Genomic DNA, 23,919 nt, shown 5'->3' on the forward strand with positions numbered 1-23,919 from the left:
AACAATGAAATTAGGGGATTCCTAGATCAAAATCTATGATGTGCTATATATCTATTAATAAATTTTTTGTGTTGTTAAAGAAAAATGTAATCGGTGAGTTGGTTGGATATTGATAGATTACATCTATGTTTGTCTTCCATTAAAAATAAATTTTTTGAGGAAAATAAGTTTTTAAATAGTGATTTTTTGAATAGTGTGTGGTTAAAAAGTAAGAAAAGATTTTGATTTTTCGAGCAAAACATTTTATTTTATCGACATATGGTTGAAAATGAGTTTGAGAAGAAGAGAGTTTTGATTTAATGGAAAAAATAAGGACTAAGTAAATAAGATTTTTACTCGACATTATAGAAATGTGATACATGCTAAACATCTCTAGAATTATCTTAGTGAAAATAATATTATGATGTAATAGCATACCGAAAAAGAGATTATTCAAGAAGTACCGAATACTTCTATTGAGAATGACCAGGATTTAGCTAATAGCAGTGATACATCGATTGTGTCTCCAAGTGAAGCAATGCAAGCATTGCAATCATAAATACTTACTTTCTTACATGCATATTTTTGGTGAAAAAAAAACAAACCAACAGCAAAAAGTAGAAATTTTCAATTAAGAAGTTGCTTAATATGTATTTAACCAAATAATATTTTATATTTCCATTGGGCCCTAAATGATTTTAAATAAAATTCTTATCTTATGCATTTAGCGAGATAAAGAATTTAGTATACTGTTTCGAGTTAAGATAAAAAAAATTTATTATTTAAGTTAGATTATTAATTTATCGAATATTTATTTATTGAAGATTTACAGAATTTTTCAAAGGTTGATCATTCAGAAAAGTTGAATGTGGATGAAAGTGCAAATGACCCTAAAGGTTGGGAGGTTTAGTGTAATTTACCCAAATGAATATATGCTCAAAGTTGGGGTGATCTCAGGCATTTTTTTTTCACCTATTGACATATTCAATCCAAAAAAACCTCGAGGCCCTGTTTGGTTAACTTTATTTTTCTATCCAAATTCTTATTTTTGGGGTGTGTATTTGACAAATTTTTTCGTGAAAAATATTTTTCAACGTATGATCATGTGATCATATTTTCCTAAAAAAAATAAGAAAAACATTTTGTTAAGGGAAATGGGATTTTTATTTTTTAAGCAAATTCTTGCTCTCATTTATTCCTCCTCTCATCTATTTAACAATAAAAAAATGGATAAGTATAATATTTTTTTAGGTTCAAAACTATCAATCAAATGCATTTAATTAATAATTTTCATATAAATAAATTTTAAGGAATTGAATTGCTAGAATTTTTTTTTCTTTTCATACAAATTCAATACACACAAACGCACCTGATTGGAATTGGGACTATGCTTGATGCACATCGGAGCGTACATCAAGGTATCCAGCCCCTCATATGGAGGGGATACACTCCGAATAATTGTAAATATCTTAATGAATATTTCTTGATGTGCAAGTGGAATAATCTTTGAACTGGATCCGAATTGCACGGGTTTCTTCGTCTGTATGCTATCAAACTAAGTGTAAAGGATGTGTTGTACGCTTAGCATTCTTTCTCTGCCTTAAAATTCGTTTGGGAATGATTTTAAGAATTAATTTTGTGATCGTTAGGAAAAAAGTGGAGTCACCTGTAACAAAATAAGTCAAATTTTACAGCTAAAATAGTTAAATAATACCAAAAAATTAATTTTTTGAAATGAAAAATCCGTTCTAAACAAGCTCTTATTTTTCTAGAGAGACGAATTGGGATTGGTCTGCCTGCCGCCCTTGTAATGAAAAAACTGGGAAGAAAGTTCGAAGTCAAATTAGAAGAAAGAGCGTGAGATATATACCAAACCTCATAAATTTCCGTCTCTCTCTATTACTTTTAAAACCCATGTTCTTAAATTGATCTCGATCAGATTCAGAACCCTTTTATTTATTAATCTTCGCCCATATTTCTATCTGATCTATCATTAGTTTTTCACGATAATTTTTGAAAAGAAAGGAAAATATATACTGTCAAGTGATGAACTCGAATTCTCCATCAACGAGTGCGGGAGGACCTGGATCGGCCGATTCAACAGCGCCCAGAAGGAATTCCAAGCGACCCAAATGTATTTTCCTCTCCCTACACATTCTGTTTTTTAGTATCTTAATTATTCTTATTTTTATTGAATAATGATATTTAATTTGGGAATTGATAAGTAGTGTGAAAACAATTGTCTTTAATTGAAAATTTAATTGGGTTGGGTGAGGGGTTTTTCTTTTAATCCTTGTTAATTTGTATATAGCTGGGAAGTGCAGTGAGCATGTTATTTTATGTAATCACAAAGGGTACCTGTACAATACTAAAAGATTTGGCTGCTAATCTTCTCCAATTTCATACTCATGTTTGCTGCCAACAGTAGTAAACTTGAGTTAAGTCGAATTATATCTGTGTGGGTTTTTACTCAAGGCATATTAAGGCTTGGAAATAATTTTAGCCCCTCTTTGATCCTATTAAATTAAATTATATTACATTTCATTTTTCTCCCTCCTATTTTCAACTACACAATCTTCCATAAAATAATATTACAAGTCGAAAACTTTTTCTTCTTTTTCAACCACTCACTTTTCTAAAAAATATTATTCCCCCATTTTCATTTTCAGGTAATGGGCAGCAAACAGGGGCTAGTATCAAAAGCATTTTTATCAACATAATGCATCATTGACTAAATCTATTATTCATATGAATTTAATTGGCAAACTGATTTACCTACAAGAGATTCTGAAATAAGTAAATTACAACGACACCCCAGATGTATGCGTCTATAGGCTTGTTTTCAATGAGAGATGATCCAAACCTAGTTCCAGCTCTTCAGGTCTTGAGTAGCTCAATAGTTTGGGTTCTTGAAGCTCACATGTTAGAATTAGCAGGGATTAAAATCCAGCGAGCTTGGGTTGGGAAGTGCTTAATGACTCACAGGGAATGCACTGGCCAATACTTCTTTTTTCATCGGTTGTTTTGTACCACAATCATACTCCTTGCCTGAGTTTGAGCAAGTGATGTAGTTGAAGACTTGAAGTGAATAAATGGTTAACTGAGGTAGAAGTGCATATGAACCATATAAAGATTGCCTAAAAAGTTAGCTGCAGACCGTTATACATTTCTCCTATTGATTTATTATCAATGACAAAGATTGAGCACATATCTATGTGATATTAAGTTGTACTTATTGACACTGTCTTGGAATTTTCGTGGAGGATACTTGTTTTTAACTCAGTACAAGTATCATCCATAGGATGAAACTACCTATTTCATAAGGGCAGTTTCAAAATGTGAAAAACAATTGTTTCACTTGCTAAAACATGGGAATGTTGCAAAACCGAATGTTTTGGCTTTCTATTTCATTTGGAGGTTGCATTAGTTAGTAAAATATGGGAATATAATTCAATACCTTTCTTCATCTTCAGAATAAATTGCGAAGCAATAATATATGTATTTTGATCACAATTTGGATTTTGATTGATTAAAGCATCATTACTGTTTTTGTTATCTCTTCAGATTCAAGGTTTACACAACAAGAACTTCCAGCATGCAAGCCTATTCTGACACCTAAATGGGTAAATATTATAAACTGTTTCTACACATTACTGGTGCCTTATTGTAATTTACCACATTATGGGGATTTATTTTACCTATGGATTTACTTCCTCTCATAAACTTTGTTCCGTGCAGGTGATTTCAGCTTTCTTACTTGTTAGCATTGTCTTCATTCCCATTGGCCTTGTCTCGCTATTTGATTCCCAGGATGTATGCTCAGTACTTCCTAACCTATCGTTCTTTTGCTTTTTGTGCTTCCCTCACTAAAGTGGTTTCTTTTCATCAGGTTGTTGAGATTATTGATCGATATGAGACTGATTGCATTCCATTAGATTCAAGAAATGATAAGGTTGGATTTATTCAAAGTCCTCAAGATAAAACCTGCCACAGAAATCTGACGGTGAGTTTCAATTCAATGGTATATGAGTTTTACCATGGCAATTGCATTTTAAATTTCAGTATAATTATAAAATCTAACATTTGATAACTATTGATTAATCATCAGGTTCCAAAACTCATGAAACGGCCCATTTATGTATATTATCAGCTTGACAATTTCTACCAAAATCATCGGAGGTACTTTCATTGTTTCTATATTCTGACATTAAATTCGGTAAATGAAATATTGAACTGTTTCTTTGATGCAATATTTTGGATTTCTACCTCTATGGATGAGTGTTAGTGATTCCTTGTTTTTATTATAGATATAGAACTCTTCTATAAGAGAAATGATTCCACTGAAAATTTAATTTTATTCTCTCTTCTGGTATCTTGTAATAGTTGTCTATTTGAAATCTTTTGCACTTTGATAGGAATTCTTCATGACTATATTAATTTATTATTCCTTTTTATTTTCAAACTATGTGGCTGATATGTATGCCCTTCCAAGATATGTGAAGAGCCGAAGTGATCAGCAACTGAGAAATCCAGGAGATGAAGGTGACACAAGTGCCTGTGAGCCTGAAGACACTGCCCATGGGATGCCAATTGTGCCTTGTGGTCTTATAGCCTGGAGCCTGTTCAATGATACTTACAACTTCACACTCAATAACCTACTGGTGACCATAAACAAGACGGGTATCTCGTGGAAGAGTGATAAAGATCACAAAAATATGCATTAAATTTAATAAAAAAAATATAATGGCAAGAATAAGTATAACTTCAAAAAAAAATCTCAAAGAAATATTTTTTTTTTTTACCATTTCATCGACATTCTTCAAAAATTCATATTTGAATATAAATTAAGGTTAAAAAAAATAATAATAAACAGAAAATAAGCCCCTGTTTTGATGGAGATTTTGGATAATAGATTTTGTGAAAAGTGATTTTTATGGAGAACATGGTTAAAAAGTATGGAAAAGTTATAGATCCAAGTGTGAAATTATTTTGTTGAGAGAATATATGGTTAACAATGAGTTTGGGAAAAATTATTTTTAGAAAATGGGGAACAAACAGGGGCTAAGATGCTTCCACTGTTACGAACGTATCTGATTTCTGTCTTGAGAGATCTTATGAAAAGTAGAAAAGTGAACTGGATAGTGGATATTCAATTTGTTGCTTTGGCAGTTCGTATACTTGCTACTTGTACTTCTTCTCTCATCTTGAGTAGTATTTCAAACTTGTCCCAGATGACACTCCGAAGCGACGTGATGCGAGATCATGCTTAAGCTTGTCTTTTAGTGCGAGACTGCTATGTTAACTGATATGTATAAATTTTTCAGTCCTGTTATTTATTTCTATTAATTTGCTTTCTAGACTCGGCTAATCATCAGTTACTGATATGTTAATATTGAACAGTTGAGTGAGCAGGAGGACCTTATTGTTTGGATGCGAACTGCAGCACTTCCAACTTTCAGAAAACTATATGGGAAAATAGAGGTGGATCTTCAGGCTGGCGATGTCATTAATGTGGAATTGCAAAATAATTATAACACCTATAGTTTCGATGGCAAGAAGAAACTCGTCCTTTCTACCACCAGCTGGCTTGGAGGAAAGAATGACTTTCTTGGTATTGCATATCTTGTTGTGGGTGGATTGTGCTTCTTTCTCTCCTTGGTTTTCACAATTATCTATCTAGTTAAGCCAAGGTACGTTTTAGTGCCTACATTGTTTCCTCATCTCATAGTATTTTTGTGGAAGTAAATTTTTTGAGCAAAAAAACCTTTACCACTATTAGATGAAAACTATAATCGATCTCACCTGCTGCCACGTGTTCTCACCACATGCCAGATTATCCAAACTAACTGTAACAAAATTCATATTTGAATATAAATTAAGGTTAAAAAAAAATAATAAACAGAAAATAAGCCCCTGTTTTGATGGAGATTTTGGATAATAGATTTTGTGAAAAGTGATTTTTATGGAGAACATGGTTAAAAAGTATGGAAAAGTTATAGATCCAAGTGTGAAATTATTTTGTTGAGAGAATATATGGTTAACAATGAGTTTGGGAAAAATTATTTTCAGAAAATGGGGAACAAACAGGGGCTAAGATGCTTCCACTGTTACGAACGTATCTGATTTCTGTCTTGAGAGATCTTCTGAAAAGTAGAAAAGTGAACTGGATAGTGGATATTCAATTTGTTGCTTTGGCAGTTCGTATACTGGCTACTTGTACCTCTTCTCTCATCTTGAGTAGTATTTCAAACTTGTCCCAGATGACACTCCGAAGCGACGTGATGCGAGATCATGCTTAAGCTTGTCTTTTAGTGCGAGACTGCTATGTTAACTGATATGTATAAATTTTTCAGTCCTGTTATTTATTTCTATTAATTTGCTTTCTAGACTCGGCTAATCATCAGTTACTGATATGTTAATATTGAACAGTTGAGTGAGCAGGAGGACCTTATTGTTTGGATGCGAACTGCAGCACTTCCAACTTTCAGAAAACTATATGGGAAAATAGAGGTGGATCTTCAGGCTGGCGATGTCATTAATGTGGAATTGCAAAATAATTATAACACCTATAGTTTCGATGGCAAGAAGAAACTCGTCCTTTCTACCACCAGCTGGCTTGGAGGAAAGAATGACTTTCTTGGTATTGCATATCTTGTTGTGGGTGGATTGTGCTTCTTTCTCTCCTTGGTTTTCACAATTATCTATCTAGTTAAGCCAAGGTACGTTTTAGTGCCTACATTGTTTCCTCATCTCATAGTATTTTTGTGGAAGTAAATTTTTTGAGCAAAAAAACCTTTACCACTATTAGATGAAAACTATAATCGATCTCACCTGCTGCCACGTGTTCTCACCACATGCCAGATTATCCAAACTAACTGTAACGTTGGAGGATCCTCCAATAACTCACTTTTTAAACGAGCATGTGCAGTACTTTGTGTTCCTGAGCCAAAGTTCTAGACCGAGCCTTCACCGGGGACCTTTCTTATTCTGCTGTCATTCCCTTACCATGAACCTATTCTTCTTTGGCAAAAAGTCATTGATATGTAATCTTTGTTTCAGGAAACTTGGAGATCCGTCTTATTTGTCGTGGAACCGCAACCCGGGAGGTCACTAAGCTTAGAGCCCGTGAACGAGCATTCAGCTGGATATTTGGAACATAAGCTTGTGCCTGTTAATTAAGTTTGAAAAGGTGTATGTATAAACCTCAGTACATGGTGCTCTAAATGTTTCGGGCTAATGTTTTGTATTGAAAGTCGACATATTTGGGTGTATATTTGATTAAGGTTTGCACATATATGTTACATTATGAGCCGGGTTCTGTGTCCCTTTCTGCTAATCAACGAGCCAGACGGTTCTTCCAAGTTAAAGCCTTTATGTTGGATTTATAGGACGCTAATTGCAATAATATAACATTTGTTTTCAATATTAATATGAATTTACCTACTAACACGTCACTAAAAATACTAATGTATGACCACCAACTGTAGGGAGGTCCTCTATTTACTAAAAAAGACTACATATGTTGTGCTTTCTTCTCATGAAACGTTAATCAACGTAATTGGGGAACAAGTTCACCTCTCTACACTCTTGCATGGATTGTCAATTTGGCAAATTGAACAAAGAGATATACAATGCATCGATTAGGTTTCTTGTTCACTGTAATTTATGTCATTTTCAACTGTTGGATGTCGGATCGGGGGCAGATACTGTTTGGGGGGGGGGGCCTCGGCCCAGAAAGAAATTGTGCTTCTAAATTTTGTGAAAAAAATCATGGCTCGGCGGGGGGGGGGGGGGGGGCCTCGGCCCAGAAAGAAATTGTGCTTCTAAATTTTGTGAAAAAAATCATGGCTCGGCCCAAATTTAAAGTTAGCCCACTAACTATCCTATTCAATATCGGGAAAATTACATGATACCAGGTACTTAAAGACCACAATTCAAAAGTCAGGGATCAAGTTTCATTGTGCACAAATCAGGTTTTGACATATAATATGAACTCTAATTTTATTTACACCAACTTTTAGTTCATTCTCACATTTGAACTCTCACTCTTTCTTTCAATCTTCATCCTCTGTCAGACGATGCTGTCGCCGCCGTTGGAGCATCCGTTGCTAGAGATCAACCTCATTTCACTTCGCCGTCACCAGCACGTTGCTACTGGAATGAAGAGATCTGTAATTTATGTCATTTTCAACTGTTGGATGTCGGATCGGGCAGATACTGTTTGGGGGGGGGCCTCGGCCCAGAAAGAAATTGTGCTTCTAAATTTTGTGAAAAAAATCATGGCTCGGCCCAAATTTAAAGTTAGCCCACTAACTATCCTATTCAATATCGGGAAAATTACATGATACCAGGTACTTAAAGACCACAATTCAAAAGTCAGGGATCAAGTTTCATTGTGCACAAATCAGGTTTTGACATATAATATGAACTCTAATTTTATTTACACCAACTTTTAGTTCATTCTCACATTTGAACTCTCACTCTTTCTTTCAATCTTCATCCTCTGTCAGACGATGCTGTCGCCGCCGTTGGAGCATCCGTTGCTAGAGATCAACCTCATTTCACTTCGCCGTCACCAGCACGTTGCTACTGGAATGAAGAGATCTGTAATTTATGTCATTTTCAACTGTTGGATGTCGGATCGGGCAGATACTGTTTGGGGGGGGGCCTCGGCCCAGAAAGAAATTGTGCTTCTAAATTTTGTGAAAAAAATCATGGCTCGGCCCAAATTTAAAGTTAGCCCACTAACTATCCTATTCAATATCGGGAAAATTACATGATACCAGGTACTTAAAGACCACAATTCAAAAGTCAGGGACTAAGTTTCATTGTGCACAAATCAGGTTTTGACATATAATATGAACTCTAATTTTATTTACACCAACTTTTATTTCATTCTCACACTTGAACTCTCACTCTTTCTTTCCATCTTCATCCTCTGTCAGACGATGCTGTCGCCGCCGTTGGAGCATCCGTTGCTAGAGATCAACCTCATTTCACTTCTTCGTCACCAGCACGTTGCTACTGGAATGAAGAGATCGAAGCCTGCGACGAAGGCTTCGATCTGAAATTCCTCCGATTGGCGGTGTTTCTCCGACGATTTCCTGTGGCCAATGGTTTACGAGGTAGATGTGCTGTGAACAATTCTCCGACGATTTGTTGTGAACGTCGCTGCTCGCGGCTCTGCTTGATTTTTTCCATGGTTTTGATCGTTGGTGGATTTGACGGGTGGTGGTGTGTGCGCCTGTGCGATGGTGTTGCTGATGGTATGGTTAGGTAGTGAGTGGTTGAATTTTTTTCGATTTGTGTTCTGCTAGTTTGTATGCAGTGGCTTTGGTGGTGGTGGTGGTGTCCCTGACAGTGGCTGTGTACGATGGTGTTGTTTTTGGTGGTGGTTGTTGGCAGTGGTGATTTTGGGTGGAAACGGTGGTGAAATTGTGCATGGGTATTGTTATTGTATTTGGTGGTGGCGGTTGTTGTGGTTTTTGACGATGGTGGAGGTGGTGGTTGGAGAGCTGGTAGAGTTGATTGCCCAGGTTTTTGTTAGCAATTGATTGGATCTTGTGGTGAAAATTTTGGCAGTAGTGGTGGTATTGGCGATAGCGGTGATAGTGATGGAGTGAGAGTGGTGGTGATAGTAGAGGTGGTGGTGGTATGTGATCCACTGTTTTGACCTGTGAACAACAAATTCGAAAATATGTGATTAATAGATAATTTGTGACCTATAATTTTTTAATCTGCGACAAATGATGAAAACTGTGATCTATAAAATTTTTGATTTGCAATCCCAAAATAATTTGTAACTGACAAAATTTTTGATTTGCGATCACAAAAAAATCTGTTACCAACAAAAATTTGACTTGTGACCAAGAAAAAATCTGTGACCTATAATTGGAGATTTTTTACCATAATTGTGTAAGTGTGACTTTTATTATATTTAAATATTAAATATTTTTAATTAATTACATAAAAACCTGATTTTTGTATAATTAAACTTAACCACTTTAATTTTGAAGTGTGCATACTTAAAACGTGGTTTGTGAATTCTTCCCTTCAATATTTACCCACTTTAGCCCAATTTAAATGGATCAAGTTTAAATCCAATATTTGTATAGCCCATATACTAATTAATCTCCCTTAATCCTGTTGCATCCCAGAGGACCCAAACTCACCTCACATACACCCACAGGTTCTATTATTTCTGGAAGCAACCAAGAAATCAAGCTCCATTTAGTCTCTTATTTCTGGCATTTCCAAATTTTGTGAGAATTTTGGAGGTGCTACTCTTTCCATGAATCCTCTAAGTACATTCAACACTTTATCTGTACTTGGACGGTTATTCAAAAGAAAAACATATGGATTTAACTGTGTTATTGCGTTTTCCGTTTTTATTTTTTAAACTTATTCTTGGATTGTTACTTGTTGGGGTTGAGTTTTAATGTGGGTATGTTTTATTTTTTACATTCTAAAGTTCTAATCCTTTTTTTATACATACATTTATTAGTGTTTATGGCTTTATGTTTGTCATTATTTTCAAAGAAGAATATGATTCGGTAGGGATTTATGAATTTTCACTGGATGCTGATCTTTAATATATATATATATATATTTTTTTTTCAAGTCATTTGATAATGATCTTTGTTAACCATGGGAATTAGTTGTTTATGCAAACCTTATTTGGAATATGATTGTTGCATAGAGCTATTTTTCAAGAAGAATATGATTCGGTTGGGATTTACAAATTTATGCACATAAGTGTATTTTAATTCGAATAAAATCTACATTTATTGCAATTTAATCTTAACCCAACTACCTTAATTTTCAACCCAATACCATCGTTTATCTATATATTTTGGCCCACTTTGTCAAGAGAATTATGAGTTTAGCATTTTTAAACTAAATCTCGTGGGCATACAGCATTTTTTATGGTACGAGTCCATTGAAAAAAATTAAACTTCAGCCCATCCTAACAAAATCATTTTGGCTCCGCCCCTGGATCTCAATGCTGGAAAGTGGTATACTAGTATTGAGGTGAAAACTGCGATCTCTGTGTAGTTTGGGGGTTACTTTGTTAGAGAAGTTTGATATGTGTATGTCATATATCATTTCAAAAGTGAATAAGTATAGTTAAGAACGTATAATAAAATTGTCATGAATATACATTGCATTGAATTCTCAAAGTGATAGACTACAATGTCGTGATTTCATACACCAAATTACTATTTTGGTAAAGTAGTTTTCGTTCAGGCGAAAGTAGAATGTCTTCATTCAAAGAACTACAATCATCAAAATGTTATCCGAAAATAACAATCTATAAAAGAATGTATTCCAGTCCAATTAGTACTATTTATATAAATTTGCAAGGTTACTCGTAGCTAGGGGTGGGCAACGGGGCCGGCTTTGGCAGCTCTTTGTTCCAAACATGACCCGATTCAGTGAGTGAACCAGTTCGGGTCGAGTCAATTTGGGTTGAGTTAGGTTTTTCATCTTTTCTTTTTTATTTTACATTACTCTGATCATTACTCTAGTTTTCTTTCCCTCACTTCATTTGTAGGTGAAAATTCTTGGTATTACTTATTTATATAATTCAAAACCACATAATGTCTTGCAACGTGAATTCGCAATTGAGAAACTTCTGCCAAATTTCACTTCCAAAAACTAAACATTAAAACTCTTATATGATAATAAAGCTTTGATTCATTGGCAAAAACTAAAAGGATTCCCAGTCCATCCAATTTTTCTCATCTGGGTGGGACCGGCCACTTCCACGTTAAAATTACAAAACCCGACCGACGCAATCAATTAACCCGGATATTATTTTCCACTGAGGGTGTAGCAGTACACTGTCGTCTCTCTGCGAAAACTTCCATTTAGATCTTACATCCTAATTGGTACGTATTAAATTTCACATTTTGTACTTACAAATATCTGATGCTCTCCCGATTTTCTATTCATAATTTTACTGTATTATTTTTTGCAATTTCAATTTAATTTTGCTGCAGTTATGGATTCATCGACATTGCTATTCGACCAGCTCAAGGTTGAATTGATACCTTAATTTAATTTTCTTATTTTTGATTTTTCAATTACTGAAAAGTTTAATGTAATTTTAAAATGTTGGAAAACCAGGCAGCGGAGCCATTTTTCCTCTTAGCAGGCCCCAATGTGATTGAATCAGAGGATCACATTCTTCATATGGCTAAGAATATCAAGGCCATCACTTCTAAGTATTACCATTACTCTCTAATCTTCGTGTACTATGATTCAATATATGTTGGAAATAAAATTGTTTTAAAATTTTGCTATTTGTAGGCTTGGGTTGCCATTGGTTTTTAAGTCTAGCTTTGATAAAGCTAATAGGACATCATCTAAGTCATTCCGAGGACCTGGCTTGGAGGAAGGCTTAAAGGTATTATTGCTATTATGGGTGTCAATGCATACACTACTGTGATTCTTAATATGATGAAACTGGAGTTGGGTTTAAATATAAGAAATCTGATAAGTTTTCTTTATCATTAGTTACATGAGTGGTCCAATTTAGATGTGTGTTGCAATGTTATGTGATATTGCTTTAAATGATATGTCAATTACAAAGTTTATAAGAAATTTCACTACAGAGAAGCCTGTTTAATGCCGATAATGTCCACTTATTTGTGTTTCTCTTTTTTCTCTTAGATCCTTGAAAGGGTGAAGACAACATATGATCTTCCTGTAGTCACTGATGTGCACGAGACAATCCAGGTAATCGCTCTACCCTACTTCAAAGACTGCTCATCTCTTCTGGTTATGTACAAGTTCTATTTAAGTCTATAATTGATTATTATATAAGTCTTCAATGATAGTGAACTATATATTTGTTTTTCGCCGTTTAAATCATTAACTATAGGATCATGCTTTCAGTTTTTGTGCAAACAGTGACCATTTAATAAATCTGGAGTTTTAATGGTTATATCTATGATGCACGGACATGGACATGCGTGGCGTTGAACATGCTAACACCCGATTTTAAGAAAAGTACAAACACCACATGTAGCCGACACATTGCATAAATTCTTTAAAATTCTTCATTTATATAATATAACTTTAGTTTTATACTTATTATTAATTTTTCTAGTTGAACTTTTAAATAAGCATATCAATTTATTATATTATTATAACTTTTGAGTTTTTTATTTATTTTATTTTTTATTTTAAGGAAAACACCAACACTGCCTAAGTAGATTTTCGGGACCACCAGGGAAGGCTGACAGGGGTTTTGAATTCCCCAACCGTATTAACTTTTGAGTTAAGAGTGTCCGAGAAGTGTCAATATTTGACATGCTACCCTTGTTCAAGTGTTTGTGCAACATTTATGAGATTAGCAAATTTGCCTTCCAAAAGCATTTTATAGTCCCGATGAAGTGAATATTAGTCATCCAGTAACCTCTCGTATGATGGTGCAGTCTTCAAATTTACATTTGAGCTTTTGTGATGTATCTTGCCTTCTAAGAAAGCCATCGGTTTTCAGTTACACTGTCCCAGACCTGAAGCTAGGTGGTCAAAATCTTAAACTTGCTGTACATAACTCTCATACTATTTGGCTTCTTGATGGTCATCTTGGAAAAAATAGGAACTGCTCCATTTTTGAGTGGGTAAGACTAAAGAGAATAAGGGAAGCAAGTGGCCTACACCAGAATTGCATGTAACTAAGAAACATGCTGGTCTGGAACAATTATACATTTATTAACTTAAAAGAGGCACTTAAGCCATGCGTCCTCTCTAATTTTTTATAGAATAGACATGTTTCCTAATTGTTTTAATTTCCATTTGATCTAGTAATTGGATCATTCAATATTGATGACATTGAAAGTTATGCATTTACAACTAGCCCTTGTGTGGGAGGGATGTTTTTAAAAAGTGATTTTTTTTGGAGAATTTATGGTTATAAAGTAAGGAAAATTTATGAGTGGTTGAAAATGAGCGTGGAGCACCTAGTTTCAACTGAGCATAAATTGTGTTTCCTCTCTAATACTTGATTTTTCACAGTGTGAAGCAGTTGGCAGGATTGCAGACATAATTCAGATTCCTGCTTTCTTATGCCGGCAGGTTAGGTTGATAGCTATAACTAAGCTACCCTTACTAGAACATACTCTTTAAATATAAAGTCCATTCTGTTAAGATTTTTGTGGGGGTAGCTTTATGTGCATTGATTTTGTTGTCTTTTTGAATGACAGACAGATCTGCTTCTTGCAGCTGCCAAGACGGGGAAAATTATTAATATCAAGAAAGGCCAATTTTGTGCTCCTTCTGTAGGCATTTGCTATTGTTTTTTTTTTCCTCATTCCATGTGCTAATTATGTCCTTCTCCAGCCCAAAATAATTGCCAGTTTGTATCATCTTCAGTATCATTCTCCAAAATGATAGTTGATTTTGTTCTGCAGGTTATGGTAAATTCTGCTGAAAAGATTAGGTTGGCTGGAAATCAAAACGTCATGGTTTGTGAGAGAGGAACAATGTTTGGCTATAGTAAGTTCTCCCAGCTTCCATCATAATTGTATTGAACAAAGTTTCAAGTATATTCTAGATAGTAATTCACTATTAGTAAATGAGAAATTGTTTGTTTTGGAGCTTTAATGTTGTTCCAAACGATTATATTGGACCCTCTATAGCCATGTCAAATTACAACAGTGAGAAATTTGATCTCAGTTGTAATGACATTTCAAGCATAGACTTTATAAATAAGCTTCAAAGTTTTATTCTCAACATGCGTTAACAACTGTTTTTTGAAACCACACAAAAGATTTGAAAGTACGGTTATGTTGAAGGTCCTGCAAAAAGTTGGTTTAAATAATTCTTGAAGGTTGACTTGAAGTGGAAGCTACATAACTGCAATTAACATGTTCGCGACGTTGCCTATTAATTCTTGATGCTACAGCTTTCATTGTTAGAAAGTAACGCTGTCGGTCTGCTATACAGATGACTTGATCGTTGATCCCCGCAACTTCGAGTGGATGAGGGAGGCTGATTGTCCTGTTGTAAGATTGTTGGTCCATGCTTTGTTGTTCATCAGTATGGTGTACCAATATTTAGACAAGCACAATCTATTTTCTGAAACATCCCCAGTCACAATTCTTCTTCAACTATCATAAGATTACTAAAAGATACTTTTGTTGATTGATTAACTATGTTTCAGGTGGCCGATATAACACATTCATTACAACAACCTGCTGGGAAAAAGGTATGTATTATACTATAACTCATTTCTTAAAATCAGAGCATCAGATGGAGCTGCAGTTCAAATAGTCATTCAATGTTAGCAAAGTAGAAGCTGGTAAGAGACATTTTCAGAAAATTTAATGAACTTTGTTGATTCCCGAAGAATGAATGATTTTCCACCTCAAACCCCATATACCTTAATTGTGGCTTACTCGTTCCAATTTTAACTACTTGGTCATTGATCCCTTTTCCTTTACCCTAAAAAAAAAAAAATGCTCCTTTCAAATCACTGAGGGATTCTCAATATGCGTCCAAGGATTAGTTTGAAAATAATTGATACTGGAATGTTTATTCAAAATAGAAAAGACCATGGATTAGATTTCTGCCTGTAAACAGCAGAGAACAATTGTCGTGGGCTCTTATTGAGAAAATTAGAGCTTTTTTTCCTTCTGTCACAGTGTGTTTTCTCAAATAATGAGTTCTATTTGCATGTCAATGGACTACATTTATTTTATCTCAATCAGCTGGAAGGTGGTGGTGTAGCCAGTGGAGGTCTTCGCGAATTGATACCTTGCATTGCCAGGACAGCAGTTGCTGTTGGGGTGGATGGAATTTTTATGGAGGTATATAATTGACATTCTCTGGTTAACAGGGTGTATTTTCATCTCATATATGCAGTACGTTTTACAATGTCTGCTTCAAAAATTTTGGTGACTCAATTTTTATAGAGCCCTGTACTGTTATTTTGTGTACTTGTGTACACCTTGTGCTCAACTTCTTGCAATTTCTTCTCTCTATTAATTACTTCTTTTTATGTAAAAATCTGTTAACACTTAATAGTAATTAGTTAAATTGTTTCCTAAGTTTGCTATTTTGATTATTTGCTGCTTAGGTGCACAATGACCCTTTAAAAGCTCCAGTTGATGGTCCAACTCAGTGGGTAAGTTTCACATGACTGAGAAACTTGTACCAGTTTTTGTATCTCCGGTAGGGTATTATTTGAGTGTAGTCCGTCGGCTTTACTGTTAATTGATTTTGTATAGCCTCTTCGCCATTTGGAGGAACTGTTGGAAGAGCTCATGGCAATTGCTGTAAGTTTCTCTCACCTTTTTTCTGATTATATGCAGTTAACGGCATGTTTAACAAGAAGGTAGGACTTAACAACAAGAGAGTTCTACATTAGATTTGATTTTTCTCGTGTGTTCAGAGTCCTGAATACTGTGACATAACGAGTTAAAAGACAATTAAGCTGATTTGGTATGTGAAGAAAAATAAGCACTGTGAGGAATAAGTGGTACACTTTGCATATCCTCCATCGGAAATGACATAAATCCGTGCTTTGAATTTTGCTACAATTGAAATTAGCCTTTCAGTTTGGTTGAGTGGGTAACAGTGTAATACAATCAATTGATGTTTGAGCAATAGCAGTCCCGGGTCCACTGTAGGCGAACCCTTGTGTGGGAGTGATTTTTGAAAACCACTTTTTCCCTCACAATCATTTTCAACCACTCATTCTCCAAAATAAAAAAAAAAAAATGTTTTTCACGTTTCCCCATGACTTTCCCCTACTTTTTAACCACATTCTCCAAAAAAAAAAATTACTTCTCTAAAAATCTCTCCCACATAATCACTTAGTTCATGCGGCTCATCTCTATCCAGCCACTTGGAAGTGGTAAATTAGTTGGGGATGATAACTTTCAAAACTGTTAAACGTGTGTACTGATAAAAGATGTAGTTTCCTCGCTGCGGCAAGGGACATCTACCAAATACAAAGATATGGTCAATACCAACCTCAGATCGGTATATTAGACATGCTTCTTTCTCATAGCTTCCAAATCCCCATTTGAACTTTGGCCAGTAATGGAGCTTTTTTCTCTGTTAATATTAGGTTAAATGTGCATGTACATGAAATTTTAATTCCCTAACAAGCCAAAGTGGTTTCATAAAAAGTTGCCACTTAATCAATCACTCCACCCTGTTATATTCATCTATCAAGCATCATGGGCAGGAAAAGACCATTCAGCCTGTTGCAGTGTTTTTTTTAGTCATAATGTGCTATTTGATGCTATCAAATTGTTTTCTCCATATTTTTACGCATTTGTATGTATAGAAGGTCAGCAAGGGGAAGCAGCCGTTTCAAATTGATCTCACTCCATTCAATTCCTGAGAATTCGGGAGCTTCACATAGGTGAGATTCTAAAACCTAAACCAGACATCTTTATCTACCATTGATGTGTGTGCACTTTGGTAAGGATGAAATGTGTATATGATTAAAGAAGATATTACTTTGACATTAATGTTCCTGAAGTGCACCATTTTAATACGAAAATAGTCAACAAGGGAAATGCATTCTTCTGTGAGTTCATAATCATTTTTTCCTCAGAAGATAGCTCGAGTCTTTGACTGTGTGCAAGTATGGATACATCTTTGATAATCTCATAGGTGATAAATGTTGGTTCGATTAATAACATCCATTTCTCAGTAAGAATGTAAACTCAATGGTCTGGGAATCATGTAATTTCTGTGGTCTGAAAATCATACGATGGCCTATTAAGTTTTAAGACATCTGTATTTCTGTTATTTTCTTTGCTGCAGGACTGGGAGCACTTCAGAACTTTCTTCCTAAAATTTCTAATTCTTGATAGTGCATGGTGTATGGGCGCCACCTAATATTATCTGGCTCTGGAGATATTATGGAATGTTTTTAGAATTGATTTCATATTTTGTATTAATGAATCTGCTAGTGTATGCATTATCAAATTCTTTCCTATTCAATTATGATCTTGACGTGCCTTGATCTTGTAGTTCTTTGTACTCTTGCAAATATCAATATTGTATTTGAGTTGGTTATGTGAGTTGATGTTGAACCACCTCGTATAAAAACTTGCTATTAGAGGAAGAACAATTTATTTAGTTACATTCTTTAACATGAACTTCACACAACATGAGCCGAGCTTGGGTGTTTTAAGGGTCGAACCGGCTCGGCTCATTCCCTAAAACGTGCCGATAAAAAGTGACTTGAGTGTTTATAAATAGCCAGACATAGGCTTAGGTTTATTGAAACTCATTGCCATTTGGTTATTGAGAAAGGTAGATTTTAGTCTCTCAATTTCATTCTCAAAATCGGCATTCTTTTGTTGAATCAACATGTGATTTTTGTTATCCGTTCTTTATCGTATTCATACTGCACCCGGGGTTATAGGTTTCTAGTTTACGGGGTTGTAATTAGGCATAAAATTGCATCTTTTTAGAATAACTGATTTATTAAAAATAAAATATTGAAGTATGTTTGTAATAAAAAAATTACTTAGCACGTATGTTCAAGGAGAAGAAATAAAGAAAATGCAGTAGCTGTGTGACCATATGTTTTGATGGTAAGAAATAGAAGTAATTTTGAAAGTCTTGGGTCACAAGTTGATTTTATTGTAAGACAGATTAAAACACGCTAATACGAACCTATATTAGCTGTGTGTCCGTATGTTTTGATCTAGTTTGAGTTTTTAACTGTGGTCCTTAAACCATTATTGGTAGATCATTTAATTTTGATTGTTCGGGTATATTCGATGCACATGTATTTGTTACTTGACCCTTACTTGCTCGGATATGCTTGGCGTACTTGTACATAAGTTTTGATCTATGAAATTTTACTTTTATCGATCAATAAAATAAAAATAAATATAAATGAAGAAAATGAAAGAAAAAAGATTGGTTAAAGTTTCGGACGAGAAAAAGATCGGTATCTTGGCCATGTCCAAAACCACTCAAAATTCAAGAACCCACTTTTTAGTATTTACCTCAACAGCACAAAATCAGAACAATCGCTCTACGGTAGCCAAACATTGAAGAACAAGAGGGAAAAAAAACTATGGCCTATATTCTGCCAAATCTTTCTCCAATTCTGCTCCAATCTAAAGAAAAATACCCGGCTATTGTTTTCCACCAACAATCTTCTTCTCCTGCTCTTATTTCCCCATCACCAGTGTCAAGTTCTTCTGTTAATGCTCAGACCAAGCTTGAGCCGCCTCCACCTCGGGGTCTAGCGCAGGTGAACCGGACCCCTGGTGCGCAGGATAAGAACCAGAACCAGAAGGATGAATTTTATGTTAACCTAGGTTTAGCTGTACGGACCCTTCGTGAAGACCTTCCTTTAATCTTTACCAAAGACCTTAATTATGGCATTTACAGGTACCCTTTTGGTTATTTTGTTCATTAATGCTTATGTGTATTTGAATCTTGTAGTTTTATTCTTTTGGATTGTTAGAAATTTGAGATTGAGAATAAAGGATGGATTGGTTATTTGTTTATTTAATCAATTGGCAGGGATGATATAACATTTGTGGACCCTTTGAATACGTTTACTGGAATTGAAAATTACCAATTGATATTCTGGGCATTGAGATTTCATGGTAGAATTTTATTCAGAGAAATTTCATTAGACGTGCTTAGGATTTGGCAGCCGTCTGAGAATATGATACTCATCCGATGGAACTTGAAGGGTGTCCCTCGGGTTCCTTGGGAGGCAAATGGACAATTTCAGGGCACATCACGATATAAATTGGATAGAAATGGGAAAATTTACGAGCACAAGGTTGATAATCTGGCATTTAATTTCCCACAGCGATTGAAACCAGCAGCTTCAGTTTTGGATATGGTTGTGGCTTGTCCAGCTAGTCCAAATCCAACATTTTTGTGGGGTCCCATGGACGTGCATTCATCGTCTTGGGTGGAACTTTATAGGACTGTGAAGGAGACGTTGGATAGCCAAGGATCGATGACTGCTCAAGATTGCTTGGTTACTTGTTCATAGTGACAAAGGTTAGCTACTAGATGTTTTTCTTTATATACATTAGAAGATATATTATAAATATTAGTTACATGTTTATTTATAACTTTTGAAGTCTAAATAAATCAAATAAACAAGCTCTAACTCCATCGTTTGTGCGCCATACTCATGGAACTTCACTGCTATAACGAGCATCGTTAAGCTGTCACAAGCAATCGATATTTTGCCCTATCTTGCTGGCGCGTAATCTACCACAACTGAAAGAAAGAAAATAAATGTAGGAAGAAAGCATTAGCCAAGTTTGCATGGAAAAACAGGTGTATATATTAGATGTAAAGATCTTAAATAGTTCATCATATGTTTGTATAATTGTGAAAGAAAATACTGGAGCGCGCGTTAGCTAATAAGGTGTTTGTGTAAAACAGAATAATCTGTTATTGATTTTGAGGAAGTTCATTCATGGTGATTCTATTCTTAAATGATCTTTTCATTTTGCGACATTCTAGTCTAACTCCCACTCTTGATAGCTTAAATGCCTTTCCCTGTTTAGGAGAGGCAAGATGATAAAATGATCAAGATTTTGACTTCTTTTTATATTATAGTAAAGTCAGTACCGTAAAAACAATTTTTTTTTTTTTTTTTTTTTGGACAGAACAAAAAAATCGCTTCTTTTTCCTAACGGATCCAAGAGCCCCTTGGCTTGTGGTTATTTTTTCTTCTTTATAATGGGGGATAAGCTTCATGGTCGAGAGGTTATGTCCAACTTTTATCTTCCGTCTTGTTTGTCCAAGTGAGGAAAAGGAATTCAAATACTATGTTTTCCAACTTTTAAAGGATATAGATGTGTAATCTGCACTCTCTGTGTTTCCAATTTTTGGCAGGATTTGATGTTTTTATCATGTTTTATAAGATTTGAACTATTAACTTCATTTTTAGTTGGCAATGCCAAGTTTACGTGTGTGAGTTCGCTTGGAATAATGATTCAGCCATTACATCCCTTTGTCCAGCCTGTAAACTGGAAATCAAAAAAATGGAAAGGGAAGAATTGAAGGGAATTGAGCTTCAAATTTCTAGATTCACTTCCTATTTATTGCTGTTGTACCACTTGAATATTGATTCACTCCCCTAACTAGAGATGGAACTATTGATGTATTAACGTCAAATCTCTAGTGACAGCAGATTATAATGGAGCAGTAGCTTGAAGTACACCTGTCAAACGTTAAGAAGTCGCTTTAAGACTTTGCATTTATGGGGAAAACAGAACATAGATGAAGCATGCCCGGAAAGTGTGGTGTAATCAAAGCTTCACATATCTGTCTCATAGTCGAGTCGTGTCGGGTCGGGTCGGGTCGGGTCGGGTCGGTAGAGCAGTTCCAGCAGCTTTGTGGAACTTCAGAATCATCCCTGCACTCCCTGTATCATGAAACAAAACTTCTATATGAATAATTATAGACTAATGCTTTAGCATCGGTCTGTGACAATAAATCCAGCACAAGCAATTTTGATTGATATAACTCAGTGCTAATGAGTAATGAAGACTTTCGTACTACATTTTTTTTTTTGTTGTGGCTCATGTTTAAGCTCTAAAGTTACTTTTTATTCATTTATTTTAAAATATGGAAAATATCATATTTATGAGATTAAGTATGGTCCATTTCAAAATTAAGAAGTAAGGTTTAAAACTCAAAAAATCAAGTATTACTTAAATTTTATTATAAAATAATTAGTTAAAAATATTTTTACCATATTATATGATCATAAATTATCGAATTAATTGATCACATTATTTCTCGGTATCGAATTAAAAATTTTATAATTCACAAATTATTAAAATAATTTATCACAATTTAATAAATTATAAATAACGATTATAAAATTAGTCAAAATCTCAATTTTATTTTTTACATCATACGTTATTTATTGGTCACGCCAGTTAAAAAATCTGATTTACACTATCCATTTAATACATTATCAATTCATAATTATTTATTATTCACACCATCTATAAACATCCGCAACATGCTTACATTAAAGTACTTATCCAACGACAATCTACTTTTTGTTTGCGTATTTTGTAAAATCAACCAAACTCCATTGAAATGTTATTGGCAACATACAGCGCTGTAAAAACCATTAATAATGTAGTGCATCAGTGACTCTAATTTGTTGCTTGATTAATTCTCACAGAAATTAAACCCAAAAATAAAAAAGGAATATGTAGTCTGGTTTTTGAAAGGTAAAAATAAATACGAATATGGAGTATCCCGGCATACAATGTCCAACAGAGATAATGGATTAGAGAAACAACAGTATAAATTTAATTGCTTGAAACAAAACTATACACTGGCAAAGCATATGCTGCATACGAAAATATTAATAAAATAATTCAAAAATAAAAAAAATATAGTTACATTTATAATAAATTTACATTGTTCTTACAAAAAATGCTCTGGCCAATAAGACCGTGATTGGCTTCCCGTTTTCGGCCCATTTTTCGTTTTCCGTTTTCGAAAACGCGAAAAACGAGTTTGGTCCGTCGTTTTCAAAAACGCATTTTCGAAAACGAGTTAAAATTTATAACTGAAAATGCAAAACGACTTTTTATCGTTTTCAGCATTTTCAGTTATAAATGTCGAAAACGCTCAAAACGCGGAAAACGGGCCATTTTCGGGGAAAACTAAAAATCGTTTTGAAAATGAAAATGGAATTTCTCATTTTTTTTAACGTGCTGGAAAGATTATGTACCTGGTATAGTCTTCAAGAATATTTTAGTATGATTATTGATGAGAACTGGTCTCGATTTCATGGGCAAGTTCTTTTGTCAGCTTATCAGCGCGGTCGTCTTGTCCACCGGCAAATGTATAAACTCGGAATTCAAACTGGAAAGCCTTCCAAAGCATTTCAGCAGATCCATTTTTCCTCCCTCAAGTTCTAAATTCTTCCTTTTCTTTTGCTTCCAAATCTCTGTTCTCCTGAATAAACATCCCATTGATATTTTCAAACAATTCCATTCCTGTTGACACATAAAAATTCAGCCCAAATCGAACAGCCCAAGGAGTAAAGCCCAATTGAAGGATCCCCAAATCGGATAGCCCAAAGAACGAAGTCCAATCGAACGAATCAAGGTGAAAGCCCAAATAAGGGGCTCAAGAATGCGGTAACGCCATCGACCAAGTTTACAAGTCGCCCAGAATCTGAACGAATGGAGTGTCATACGGTCGCCCAGAGCTGTTATTCTACTCTCGCCCAAACCTTCAAGTCGCCCAAGGTATCAACAAATATAACGCATCGTGGTTATCAAAGAATGCAGTTATCAAGGCAGTTGTTAAAGTAGCCTTATCACGTTCCACGACTCAAGGAATTCAATCGAAAGCAGTTGAACGATGAAAGATAATGGCAGCAGTTAAAAGGCAGTTTCATGACAAAATGGTCACTACAAAGAAAGTGGGTGGTTATAGGACGATCAAGCAGTTTTTGGGGTAGTTAATCACAAAGAGATCGTCTATGAGGTATAAAAGGGAGAAAGGACGCAGAAGCAAAGGACCGAATCCAAAACTCTCGAACAGAGAATATGTAATTTTCATTTCCTTAGCTTTTAGACTTAAACATTTTTCTTTCTGTAACTCGTGTGCTTGCGCCCCTTGGAGGCACGTTGTTTTTCATTCCCAATTGTAACGTTCATCGCCAATAAAAAACCACCCCTTTTTTGGACTTTGTCTCAAGAGGTTTCGTCCCTTGCACAATCGCCTGATCCTTTTTAATTGTTAGCGACTTAACCCGCGCGAAACAATTTGGCACGCCCAGTGGTGTTAGGTGTTGAAAATACAAAAGGTGAAACAATATGCCTCAGAGATCCGACAAGGAAGGAGCAAGTCAGGGAGGAATCCAGTCTGTAATCGAGCGATATGAGGAGCAGCATGCCTCTCCACGAACAGATGGACAAAATCAGAGCAGTAACAGTC

General features: G+C 35.0%; 4 protein-coding genes across 10 annotated transcripts in view; 3 read left to right on the forward strand and 1 right to left on the reverse strand.

The window, feature by feature from the left end:
• Positions 1-1,769: 1,769 nt before the first annotated feature.
• Positions 1,770-7,340, forward strand: LOC111408155 (ALA-interacting subunit 3-like). The gene is made up of 10 exons (XM_023037956.1): positions 1,770-2,113; positions 3,544-3,602; positions 3,718-3,792; positions 3,869-3,982; positions 4,088-4,158; positions 4,472-4,696; positions 5,304-5,307; positions 5,380-5,669; positions 6,399-6,698; positions 7,039-7,340. The coding sequence occupies exons 1-10, from the start codon at positions 2,026-2,028 to the stop codon at positions 7,091-7,093; spliced, it is 1,281 nt and encodes a 426-aa protein (XP_022893724.1). The 5' UTR covers positions 1,770-2,025; the 3' UTR covers positions 7,094-7,340.
• Positions 7,341-11,694: 4,354 nt separating this feature from the next.
• On the forward strand, positions 11,695-18,044 carry LOC111407207 (2-dehydro-3-deoxyphosphooctonate aldolase 1). 4 transcript variants are annotated; one of them, XM_023036548.1, is made up of 15 exons: positions 11,695-11,870; positions 11,982-12,019; positions 12,109-12,206; positions 12,292-12,388; positions 12,655-12,720; positions 14,005-14,064; positions 14,193-14,267; positions 14,400-14,484; positions 14,935-14,993; positions 15,152-15,196; positions 15,699-15,797; positions 16,067-16,114; positions 16,218-16,265; positions 17,288-17,362; positions 17,770-18,044. In XM_023036548.1, exons 2-14 carry the CDS (start codon positions 11,984-11,986, stop codon positions 17,339-17,341), a joined length of 870 nt encoding a protein of 289 aa, XP_022892316.1. In that variant the 5' UTR covers positions 11,695-11,870; positions 11,982-11,983; the 3' UTR covers positions 17,342-17,362; positions 17,770-18,044. The 4 variants fall into 4 exon arrangements, with proteins under 4 accessions (XP_022892316.1, XP_022892314.1, XP_022892315.1 ...); XM_023036546.1 differs by having other exon boundaries at positions 11,697-11,893; positions 17,285-17,362; XM_023036547.1 differs by having other exon boundaries at positions 11,697-11,874; positions 17,285-17,362.
• An 883-nt stretch (positions 18,045-18,927) lies between these two features.
• Positions 18,928-21,498, forward strand: LOC111407208. Of its 4 annotated transcripts, none has more exons than XM_023036552.1 (3): positions 18,928-19,359; positions 19,495-19,989; positions 21,128-21,458. In XM_023036552.1, the coding sequence occupies exons 1-2, from the start codon at positions 19,040-19,042 to the stop codon at positions 19,979-19,981; spliced, it is 807 nt and encodes a 268-aa protein (XP_022892320.1). In that variant the 5' UTR covers positions 18,928-19,039; the 3' UTR covers positions 19,982-19,989; positions 21,128-21,458. The 4 variants fall into 4 exon arrangements, with proteins under 4 accessions (XP_022892320.1, XP_022892321.1, XP_022892319.1 ...); XM_023036553.1 differs by having other exon boundaries at positions 21,134-21,457; XM_023036551.1 differs by having other exon boundaries at positions 18,929-19,359; positions 21,137-21,498.
• A 1,236-nt stretch (positions 21,499-22,734) lies between these two features.
• LOC111408156 overlaps positions 22,735-23,919 on the reverse strand; it is a 24,546-nt gene continuing 23,361 nt past the window's right edge. Inside the window, exon 14 of the mRNA XM_023037958.1 lies at positions 22,735-22,876. Coding sequence (XP_022893726.1) covers positions 22,735-22,876 — 142 coding nt within the window. The remainder of the gene's footprint in view (positions 22,877-23,919) is intronic.

Source organism: Olea europaea, chromosome 13, assembly GCF_002742605.1.
Source record: "Olea europaea var. sylvestris chromosome 13, O_europaea_v1, whole genome shotgun sequence".
Classification (NCBI taxonomy): Eukaryota; Viridiplantae; Streptophyta; class Magnoliopsida; order Lamiales; family Oleaceae; genus Olea; species Olea europaea.

Excerpts from the sequence above, each read along its gene's own strand:
- LOC111408155 (XM_023037956.1), top strand. The coding sequence starts at position 2,026 with ATGAACTCGAATTCTCCATCAACGAGTGCGGGAGGACCTGGATCGGCC. Across the intron at positions 4,159-4,471 it reads TTCTACCAAAATCATCGGAG|ATATGTGAAGAGCCGAAGTG; the intron begins GTACTTTCATTG and ends TGCCCTTCCAAG. Across the intron at positions 5,670-6,398 it reads ATCTATCTAGTTAAGCCAAG|TATTGAACAGTTGAGTGAGC; the intron begins GTACGTTTTAGT and ends CTGATATGTTAA.
- LOC111407207 (XM_023036546.1), top strand. The coding sequence starts at position 11,984 with ATGGATTCATCGACATTGCTATTCGACCAGCTCAAG. Across the intron at positions 15,197-15,698 it reads AACAACCTGCTGGGAAAAAG|CTGGAAGGTGGTGGTGTAGC; the intron begins GTATGTATTATA and ends TATCTCAATCAG. Across the intron at positions 15,798-16,066 it reads TGGATGGAATTTTTATGGAG|GTGCACAATGACCCTTTAAA; the intron begins GTATATAATTGA and ends TTTGCTGCTTAG.
- LOC111407208 (XM_023036552.1), top strand. The coding sequence starts at position 19,040 with ATGGCCTATATTCTGCCAAATCTTTCTCCAATTCTGCTCCAATCTAAA. Across the intron at positions 19,360-19,494 it reads CTTAATTATGGCATTTACAG|GGATGATATAACATTTGTGG; the intron begins GTACCCTTTTGG and ends ATCAATTGGCAG.